The sequence below is a fragment of the Mandrillus leucophaeus genome, unplaced genomic scaffold, assembly GCF_000951045.1.
Source record: "Mandrillus leucophaeus isolate KB7577 unplaced genomic scaffold, Mleu.le_1.0 Scaffold1, whole genome shotgun sequence".
Lineage (NCBI taxonomy): Eukaryota > Metazoa > Chordata > Mammalia > Primates > Cercopithecidae > Mandrillus > Mandrillus leucophaeus.
In genome coordinates, this window is record NW_012098097.1 from 15,515,749 (window position 1) to 15,526,390 (window position 10,642).

The 10,642-nt window shown below is 60.5% G+C and overlaps 1 protein-coding gene across 2 annotated transcripts in view; it reads right to left on the reverse strand.

Annotated features, from left to right (window-relative positions):
* LOC105548972 (chromosome unknown open reading frame, human C17orf70) overlaps positions 1-10,642 on the reverse strand; it is a 17,794-nt gene that overhangs the window by 5,285 nt on the left and 1,867 nt on the right. The window contains exons 1-6 of one of the 2 annotated variants that reach the window (XM_011993366.1): positions 10,453-10,642; positions 8,967-9,922; positions 7,868-8,024; positions 5,596-6,365; positions 4,447-4,583; positions 2,703-2,819 (exon numbers count right to left, since the gene is read on the reverse strand). In XM_011993366.1, the coding sequence (XP_011848756.1) occupies positions 2,703-2,819; positions 4,447-4,583; positions 5,596-6,365; positions 7,868-8,024; positions 8,967-9,759 (1,974 nt within the window). In that variant the 5' untranslated portion in view covers positions 9,760-9,922; positions 10,453-10,642. The remainder of the gene's footprint in view (positions 1-2,702; positions 2,820-4,446; positions 4,584-5,595; positions 6,366-7,867; positions 8,025-8,966; positions 9,923-10,452) is intronic. The other variant, XM_011993288.1, reaches the window with a different exon arrangement.

The window sequence follows — 10,642 nt, forward strand, 5'->3', positions numbered from 1 at the left end:
GGGTGTGCCCCAGCACCTGCCCCCACACCCCTCGAAGCAGGGTGACCCTCTCCTTCTATCTGCCCAGCGCTGCCTCCCTGCCTGGCACCCCCCCACTCCCGCCTCCCTGCCTGGCACCCCCCCACTCCCGCCTCCCTGCCTGGCACCCCCCCAGCCGCTTTGCTGTTTTCCACCCCACTGTTCACCTCGACTTCCTGCCCTCCAGAGCAGCAGGGCACAGAGCCCCTGGCCTGAGAGTTTCTTGGAAATGAACTTGTTTGGTTCTTTTCTCTCCACTAGTGGGACCTTCCTTGTCCCCAAGAGCCACACTCTATGCAGATCCAGACCTGCCTGCTGCCCCCTTCTCCCATCCTGGGCTTCAGGCCGCTCAGGAGCACAGACCAGCCAGGGAACTGCCTTAGCATCTTGTGCAGAGACCCTGGCCTGGCCATTCACTCAGTCACGCGGCACAGCCCAGTGTGGGCTGCGGCACCGGCTCCCTGGGCTTGGATCTAAACTTCCCAGATGGGCTCAGGCCTGTAATCCCAGCACTTTAGGAGGCTGAGGCAGGCAGATAACTTCAGGTCAGGAGTTCAAGACCAGCCTGACCAACACGGTGAAACCCCATCTCTACTAAAAATACAAAGAAATCAGCCGGGCACAGTGGCTCACGCCTGTAATCCCAGCACTTTGGGAGGCTGAGACGGGTGGATCACGAGGTCAGATCGAGACCATCCTGGCGAACACGGTGAAACCCCATCTCTACTAAAAAACACAAAAAACTAGCCGGGCGAGGTGGCGGGCGCCTGTAGTCCCAGCTACTCCGGAGGCTGAGGCAGGAGAATGGTGGGAACCCGGGAGGCGGAGCTTGCAGTGAGCTGAGATTGGCCACTGCACTCCAGCCTGGGCGACACAGAGCGAGACTCCGTCTCAAAAAAAAAAAAAAAAGAAATTAGCCGGGCCTGGTGACAGGAGCCTGTAATTCCAGCTACTCGGGAGGCTGAGGGAAGAGAATCACTTGAACCTGGGAGGCAGAGGTTGCAGTGAGCCGAGCTCGCTCCACTGGACTAGCAGCCTGGGTGACAGAGCCGGAGCTCTATCTCAAACAAACAGATAAATAAATACAACTAAATTTCCAGATGAGCCTGGGCAGTGAGGTTCCTGCAGGCTCTTGGAGCGAAGCAACTGAGAAGAGATCCTGACACCCCGAGGGGCAGCACTGGCCTGCCTGGGGTCCCAGAAGTGCTGGTAGCTGCTGTGTGCTGGGTAGGGTCCTGAGAGCACTCCTGCTCATGGGGTGGGCACCTAGCTGTTGGGGGACACTAAGGTCTGCAGCCCAATACGAGATCTGTGTCCAGGAGGCAGCAGCAGTGCGTGGGCTCCTGTGGGCTGACTCAGGCCCCCCCAGATTCACACGGAAGCCCTAGTGCCAGCACTCAGAGAGTGGCTGCGTCTGGAAATGGGGTCTCTGCAGATGACCAAGATGAGATCGCGGGAGTGGGTTTGACCCCACATGACTGTGTCCTTTTAAGATGAGAAAAATCCAGACACAAACCCAGGGGCTGGAGCTCTGCTCTTGGCAGGGAACGGGACTTTCTTGGGGACCAGATGGCCCAGTGGGCAGAGCTTCCTTTGACAGGCAACACCTCAGCTCTGGAGATCCCCGTGGTGCCCCCAGCACTCAAGACAAGACCCCCAAGCCCAGGCAGCCCCCCATCATGGTGCCATGAGATCACTGGGGTCACAGTGCTGCGTGACATGCTCATCAGGGTCATGGAAGTGTCGGGTGCAGGGTCCTTGCACCAAACGAAATCTCTGGGTCATGGTGCTGTGTGAACTGACGTGTTGATTGGGATCGGCCATCTGAGCCACCTGGCGGGGCTGGGCAGAGTCACTGCTCGCAGAGGGGCCTCGTCTCCAAGCGTCACCACAGTGCCCACGGGAGTTGAGCTGGCATCAGGCCGCAGGCCCTGGGTCTCAGGGTTGGGGAGGCCTGGGCATGCACGTTGATAAGCCCAGGTGGAGCCGAGGCAGGGACCACCCCTAACAAGAAACTCCAGAACCGGTTTCTAAGGTTGCTGCAGACCCACTGTGTGGGCCAAAGCTGTGCTACAGTCCTAGTGGGTAGGTGTGACAGCTGCCCTGCCGAGGGCACAAGTTTAGACTTTAGCTTGGAACTTGGAGAGCTTCTTCTCAGATCTGGCAGCCGCTGGCCCAAGCTGGCTCTGGGCACAGCATGGAAGCAGCTATTCCTGTGCCAGGGAACCCCTGGGGCTGTGAGTGGGGGGAGCTGCAAACTCCACTCTCTTGGCAAAGACGTGGAGGCTCCCAGCACCTTGTTCTAGGATCCACGCTCAGACCACGGCCTCTCTATGCAGCCTCTGCCCAGCCAGAGAAGGGAGGAAACCCTGGACTGACCTCGCAGATCACAAATAGAAGCCCACTGGCCTCGTAGCCCGGGCAGTCCTTGCACTCACAGGTGCCCGGGGGTGACGGCACACCTGGGGAGCAGCACTGGCCTTCTGAGAGGGTCCACCTCATGCCTCTCATCGCCCACAGCCCCACTGCACAACACTGCACTCAGCGGCAGAGCAGGCTTGGATCTTCCTACAACTCCCGTGCAGGGAGCTGCAGACCCCATGGCCAGCAGCTACAGGGTCCCAGCACGGACCTTAGCGAGCGACCCACAGATCCTGGCCGCCTTCCTGAGCGGGCCGACATACCTGCATGCGCCCGACAACGGCATGGTGCGCCCTGCAAATGTCGGCCAGAGAGGAGCTTTCCACTTGGATCTCCACTGCCTGGATGGGCCCGGCTGGGCAGAGGTCGGTCATGGCCACCTGCAACACAGGAGCCACCTCACTGCCTGCCTGTGGCACCCCCACCTGCCCGGGGGGCTCAGGCTACACAGAAGCCTCCCCAGCTGGCAGCACGTGAGGCCAACCCCCTGCCCTGGGCTGTCCTGTACCCTGAAGGAGGCAGAGCTCAGTACCCTAGTTTAACTTTTTCCACCTGAAGAACCAGCCACCAACCAGTGGCAGGAACCTGCTCTGCGCCCAGATGTGTCAGGAAGACCCCGTCCCTCAGACCTGTGGAATTCACGCAGGGCCCTGAGCCAGACTGGGGCCTGCTCCAGGAGGAGGCCACTGCAGTGACATGCCTTGTGCACAACCTACATGTAGATCTTGCATGCCCCTTGGGGGGCCCAGGCCTGTCCCCCCACACCAGGCATCACAGATCACCTCTGGCAGCAGGGTTAGGGCATCGCTGTGGGCACTGGGAGTTGCTAGGCCTATCTATGGGACACCCACCTGTCCCTTAGGAAGGCTGGCCTGAGCTGAGTTGGACAACAAAGAATGGCAAGAACAGGCCAAGAGCCAGGAAACCAGGCTTATCCTCCACACGCCACGCAGGAGGTGAGACGCCAGGGGCCTCGGGAGCCCAGAAAGGACACAGTCACCTGCGGCTCTCCCACAGGGGCTGTTAGCACCGACCTGCAGGGCCACCAGCAGACCCAGCATCCGGGCTGAAAGGGCCACGCAGTGGGCAGTCAAGGCACCCGAGGGCCGAGGCTCGATTCCAAGTGCTGACTCTGGGCTGGGCGTGGTGGCTCACGCCTGTAATCCCAGCACTCTGGGAGGCCGACACGGGCAGATCACCTGAGGTCAGGAGATCAAGACCATCCTGGCCAACACGGTGACACCCCCATCTCTACTAAAAATACAAAAATTAGCTGGGTGTGGTGGTGGGCGCCTGTAATCCCAGCTGTTCAGGAGGCTGAGGCAGGAGAATCGCTTGACCCCAGGAGGTGGAGATGGCAGTGAATCAAAATCGCGCCACTGCACTCCAGCCTGGCGACAAAGCGAGACTCCACCTCAAAAAAAAAAAACGAAAACGAAAACGAAAACCAAAACCAAGTGCAGACTCTGAGCCCAGGCAGCCTTGCCCATCCTCAGGGACACACGTGTCCTGGCAGCCTGGGCTACCCTGCAAGAGCCTCTGCTGGCGGGACGTGAGGGTGTGCTGGAGGTCATGAGTCTCTGGCAAGGTGTGCACGACAGGGGCTGTAGACCAGCAGTGCCATTCGCCATTCAGCAGCTTCCGCGACGGGTCTGGAGCCCTCTAGCAGTGCAGGGGGTTAGCGGGGCTGCTGCTCCTGGGGTACGGGTGTTGCCAGCAGCACTGTGGAACCTGCTATGACTTCAGTACTGGACAGGGGAAGGGGGCCCTCATGGCGGAGAGGGCTGGACAGGGCCAGTCCTCGGGGATCTGAGCTGCAAGGCCCTCCCCGCCTGAGTGGGGTCTGCTTAGCATGAGGGGAAATTGTCACATCATAGTCCTCTGGGGAGCTCGGGAGAAGGCTGCTGGGCCCCCGCCCAGGGTGAGGGGTCCTCCCGAGCTCCGGCCCAGGGGCCCCACCCCAAGAACTGCTGGTGCCGAGGCTCGTTTGCCTGAACCCCTGCTTGCCTCTCGGACGATGAGGTGAACGTCAGCGCCATCAGGGGCCACTCCCTGGATGGAAGACAGCGCTCGAGCCCTCACGATGTCCACAGCAGCATTCTCAGCAAGGAGCCACTGCAGGGTGGCACAGCACAGGGGCACACCTGGAGGGGAGGCACCAGCCAAGAGCTCAGCGGATCCTACCAGGTGGGCATCTGCATGGCTGCCCCAAAGTGCCCTTCCCAGAGCCATCTAAGCATCCCAGCTATCCACAGCCCCACCCTAAGCTGCAGCACGGCCAGCTGACTCAGAGAAAGGAAGGAGGCCGCTGCTCAACTCTCTCTGCTGAACAAGTCCTGCGACGGGTGGGGGCAGTTACAATCTGTGGAAGGTGAAAACCCCACTTTGGGGGACCTGGCAATGCTCCTGGGGGCTGAGGTTAGGAGCAGGCAGCACCGCCCCGGCACCGGGCAGACACACCCCAGGGGATGGCTGCGGCTGCCCTCTCTGCACAAGCCCAAATCCAGAAACCATCCAAATACCCATCTGCAGTAGAATGGAGACATCTGCACCTGTGGCAAAGGGTCTCACACACACGGGGGAGCAAAGGACAGACACGAAGCAGGGACCGCACACTCCATTTCGTGGCGCTCACAAACGCCTGATGAATGGTGCCGGGGCTTTGGGGTGAGTGCAGCTGACTCCCTCCCCGGGTGCCTGCGATACGAAGCTCACAGTTTGGCTCCTTTGTGACTCTGCTGTATTTAGGTTACGCTTCCATATATAGGTTTAAAAAACAAAACTGAAAAGAAATACATGGTGAGAGGGCCCCACATAAGGCCAGACCCCAACAGCAGACGGGATGCAGGCGAAGCTCATTTCCTGAGCAGAGCTCGCTGGGCTGGGGGCCAGGCCGCCCCACAGGAGCAGCTGGGAGGAGGAGGAACAGCCCGTGTCCACAGGCCCGAGGTGGGTGGGGGGAGTGGCTCATGCAGGGAATCCCAGCATTCTGGGAGGCCCAAATGAGAAGATCACTTGAGGCCAGGAGCTCGAGGCTGCAGTGAGCCATGACTGCACCACTGTGCTCCTGCCTGGGCAACACAGCAAGTTCCTGTCTCTTTAAAGAAAAAAAAGAAAAATCCCCAAGGCTGAGCAAAGCCAATCAGTGCCACCAACCTGAGTGGCCGTCCTTCAAGGCAGCCCTGAGCAGCTCCGCTGACACTTTGATGGAAGCCACAGATGGGGGCAGGAACTCGGCCCGCAGGGAGGCGGGTCCTGCTGGCTGGCTGCCAGACTCCCGACAAGTTTCCAGAAAAGTGGCCACGGGGTCACGGGTGGGGCCCAGTGGGGAGGGGGCCCGTGTGTGTGGTGGGGCCAGGCCAGGGAAGCGCAGACATTGCAGCATGTCCACTGTGTGCCTGCTCAGGGGCAGGCAAACGCCCTCTTGCTCAGGCAGGACGTTGGAGGGGCACTCATCCAGAAAGGGGTCCTCAGAGTCCGAGGGGGCGAGGGCCCCGCCCACCACCTCCCTGAGACTGTAGAACAGCGTGCAGGACACGGTCACAGGCAGGTCGAGCCCGCCGTTCTCACCAGGGCCCAGGGGTAGTGTCACCTCCCGCCGAGCACCGGGGCCGAGCTGGTCCACGGGGATGGTGTAGGTGATGGCCGAGCAGGCCGAGTCCAGGTCAAGGGCACAGGAGCTGGTGAGCACCTGGATGCACAGGGTCCACCCCTGGTCCAGGCTGAAGCTGCTGCTGTTCTCTAGCACGCAGGTGGCCATGAGCATGTCCTGCGTCTGCAGGCGGCTCCAGGTGGTGCTGGTGGTGCAGGAGATGGGCCTGGGGCCCGCGCCGCTCGACAGCAGTGCACAGCTCACGTTCATGGCCTCGTTGAGGCTTGTCAGGGCCTTGTTCCGCTGGTCAACCGCTTTCTTTAGAAAAGACACTCTGCGAAAGACAGACATGACCCCCAGGAGAGGGGGGGACACCCACAGCGCCCGGTGCCACATCTTGACTCAGGCCCAGTAGGCACCGAACCTGGCTCCACAAGCACACAGTGGGCGTGGAGCCACACCAGAGAGGGGGCTCCCGCCGCAGGAACATGTCTCTCCCGGTCCCACCCACATCGAGCCTCTCTGGAAGCTGCCTCAAGCCATCTGACCTGATCTCTCCTCTTGGGCTGCAGGAGGAAAGCGGACAGAGGATGGAGCTGGTGTTTGGGGGGCCTAGGCTAATCTGCCAGGTGCGAGAAGCCCACCACCCACATTTGGGCCACTCAGGGGCCAGGTGGTGCATTACCCCCCGCCTCGGCTCCCCAAAATGTTCCTAGTGGGTCTCTTTTCTCCCTTGCAGCCTTTACAGAGAAAGCCAGGAGGGTGGCAGGCACTACAGAAACAGCCCTAACCACAGGGACCTGGGGTGACAGGCCCCTCGCTCTCAGGACCCCAGGGGTCACGTGAGAGGTGCAGGGGACGCTGCATGCACGCAGTGTGTTCTCTCTCAACGTCCCGAGGCCAGTGCTGCGGGAGGAGAAGCACGCTGGATCCTGCGCGGAGAGCAGGGAGGGTGAGGACTCAGCAGGGGATGTCTCCTGTGGCCCACTAGGGAGAAAGGGTGGGGTGCTGGGGGGCAGTCCTGGCTCATCTTCCAGAGGCAGCTGGGTAGCCTGTCACCAAACAGTGGGACGCCTGAGGCTCTCAAGATATCTTAAGAGGACAAGTAATGGCCGGGCGCGGTGGCTCATGCCTGTAATCCCAGCACTTTGAGAGGCCAAGGCAGGCAAATCACTTGAGCCCAGGAGTTTGAGACCAGCCTGGGCAACATGGTGAAATCCCATCTCTACTAAAAATACAAAAAGTACCTGGGCGTGGTGGATTACTCCTGTAATCCCAACCACTCAGGAGGCTGAGGCAGGAGAATCACTTGAACCCGGGAGGCGGAGGTTGCAGTGAACAGTGATCGTACCACAGCACTCCAGCCTGGGTGACATCGAGTGAAATTCCCTCTCAAAAAAAGAAGCCAAGTAGAGTGCTGTGGCTCACGCCTATAATTCCAGCACTTTGGGAGGCTGAGGCAGGCGGATCACGAGGTCAGGAGATCAAGACCATCCTGGCTAACAAGGTGAAGCCTTGTCTCTACTAAAAAATAAAAAAAATTAGCCGGGCATGGTGGCGGGCACCTCTAGTCCCAGCTACTCGGGAGGCTGAGACAGGAGAATGGTGTGAACCCAGGAGGCAGAGCTTGCAGTGAGCCAAGATTGCGCCACTGCACTCCAGCCTGGGCAACAGTGTGAGACCCCATCTCAAAAAAAAAACCAGAAAAAAAAAAGGCCAAGTAATGGCCTCTCCTGGACCATTGCCACCCGAGGACACCCAGACTCAGCACACAGAGACACTACCTCCCAAGGATGGCAGCGCCAGCCTCTGCCCAGCCCAAGCCAAACTGCTTACCTCTCAGAGATGTCGCCAATTCCAGACAGCAGCTCCTTAATTTTCCGGCCTGCACTCTCTGTGGTCATCCTGGCTGGGCCAGGAATCTCAGAGTCTAGGTCCAGGCTGCAGGTCATCAAGCGGCCTTTGGCGGACAGGGCCAGGAGCTTGGTGCCACCTGGTGACAGACACACAAGGGGCCTGGTCCGCACACTGGGAGAGGCAAGCAGCGTGACACTCAGGTGTTTCCCCAGGCTCCAGGAAAGAAGTCGGAAGACAAGACCAGTGTCCAGTGAGGAAGAGAAGGTCCCGAGACAAAGGCGCTGTCCCCACCCCGGGCTTCTGTCGGTGCCCCGAGCCTTGCCATCTCTGACCCCGTCTGCAGCCCTCTCTTCCGCAGTGGAGACAGTCTGGTGTTTCCCTTCAGAGCCCTCCTCTCCTGCTGTGTATGTATTTTCCGTGGCGAGATTTGTTAGCATGCTCACAATGTGAGCACACTCGGGGAAATGCACTGGTTGGGGGTGTGTGGCTCTATTTCTCTCACCCCAACATTGGGCACACACAGCTAAAACCCTCTCTGGCTTTTTCTGTGGAAAACACAAAACTAGAATTCCACGATGCCATCTGCCTTCGGTCCAGAGCAGACTCACGGGCAGGCCACACACACAAAACTAGAATTCCACGGTGCCATCTGCCTTTGGTCCAGAGCAGACTCACGGGCAGGCCACACCATGACACGAGCAGGCGTTTGCAGCCTTTGGAAGAAAGGCGAGTCCGGAACAGACCTCCCTGGGCGGCTCGCCACATAAGACCTGAGGAGGAGGCACTTGCGGCCGACCCCCGAGTTTCCTCCGAGTCCACAGCCAGCAAGCAGCACACTCAGATCCTACCAGGCCCAGGGCCACACCCTAGACCCCAGAGGCAGAACAATGCATAGACCCACCACCAGCCCCTGCTTGACCTTGAGACAAGAAGGGAGTTAACCACTAGGCTGTATCAACACCTGTCAGCGCTGCGAAAGAACAAGCCCAGGAAAGGAAGGCGGCCTGATAGTAGCAGACAGTCAAAAAAGACGCTCCACCCTGGGCTCCCATCTTTCATTTTAGACAGCAGCTCATACCTTCATGCGTCCTGGGAGAGGCGGACAGAGAGACGACACTGCAGATGTTCAGGCTGGCTGGGCACAGCATGGGGGGCAGGCCTCCCGGGCCTTCTTCGGGCTGCTCGGGGCCCAGCGGGGTGCTTCCCCGAGACAGATCCACCACACAGAGATCAGAAGGGGTGCTGTGGTACACGCGGCCGCCCCCGCCACAGGCAGCGCAGAGCACGGGGCCTGGGAGGCAGTACTCCCGCAGCTCGGGCACCAGCTTCCCAGACTCATCCCAGCTGGCCTTGATGGCCAGCATCCGGCCATGGTGACCAAGGGCCACCAGGCAGTCAGAGTGCACATCCTCGTCAGGCAGAAAATTCTCTGCAGCTTCTGCAGCCTGTGGCTCTGTCTTCAAGGCCCCTATGAAGATGACAGGCTCCTCCAGGTGATGGAGGATCTTGACAAGGGCATTTGGGTCACCAGGGGCTGACCTGGAGGTGACCAGGGCCTTCAGGATCACACAGCAGAGCTGGCCATCAGGGAGACCACAGAGGACCACAGGTGACTGCAGGAGGGTGGCATCAGCTCCAAAGAGGAGCCCGAAGAGGGCGTCCTCCAGCGTGAAGCCCCCAGGGCCCCCAAGGAGGTCACACGGCACCCTGGAGCCTGACGGTGACACACAGCATAGCACTGGAAGGAAGTGGGGGTCTGCAGGCTTTCCTGGGACCCCGGCTGGGGGGGCGTAGGTGGACAGCTCCACCTCACCGATCTGGCCTCCTGGCCGGGGGTCTTCCCCAGGACAGGGCTGCTCAAACAGCTGCATCTTCCACCGGGCGGGGCCCTGCACCAGGGTGACCAGCACACTGTCCAGCACGGTGAACGCGCACAGCGCAGCATCGGGAAGGATGCAGGCATCGGGGTCCACAGGGATCACAGGGGAAGGCTGGTCACCGTCCTCGCTGTCCCTGTCATCCCGGCTTGTAGACCTTTGAGAACAAGGGACGCATTGGTCAGGCCTGGGCAGGGTGGGATTCCCACGTTCTCTTCACCATAACCTGGCATGGAGCAGTCTGGCTCAGGGGTCCCCGCAGTGACCCTCAAGGCCCTCAGCAGTCCATCTGACACATGGCCTCCCACCTTCCCCACGGAGGACACGCTTGACAGGAAGTACCAGACATTCAAAAGCAGCTTGAACAGACACCCCTCAGCACAGAACCGTCCGGCTGAGGTCCGGGTTGCAAAGTGCACAGGCTGCCCCCCCTCTACAGCCTGGGCCGCGGTCAGCAGCTGCCGGCTCTGCACTGAAGACAGGCCTGGCTGCCCGGAGCTCGCTTCCTTCCGACCCAGATGGTTTCCACTGATCACTGGCTCGGGGTCACGGTGCCTTTGCTGTCTCCTCCCTCTAATAAACACCCAACCTTGGGGGCGTGTCTCACCAGACAGCACCTGGCCACCAGGGCCCAAAGGACAGGATCCCGCACCCCGAAGTAGGCTTAACCATGTGAACCCCACTTACTAAGGACTGTGAGCAAGATACTTGCAGCAAGAGTGCTGGGGGCAGGGGCTCCAGATATGGGCGGGGATGGCGGCCAAGGCTCAGAGCTGGTGGCAGCCCGGGTCCCCAAGAGCGAGGAGGTGCGGCTGCTCGCTCTGAAGCAGTCCGGGGGCAGCAGCAGCGTGCGGGAGGGAGGCCGCGGGCCCGCCCT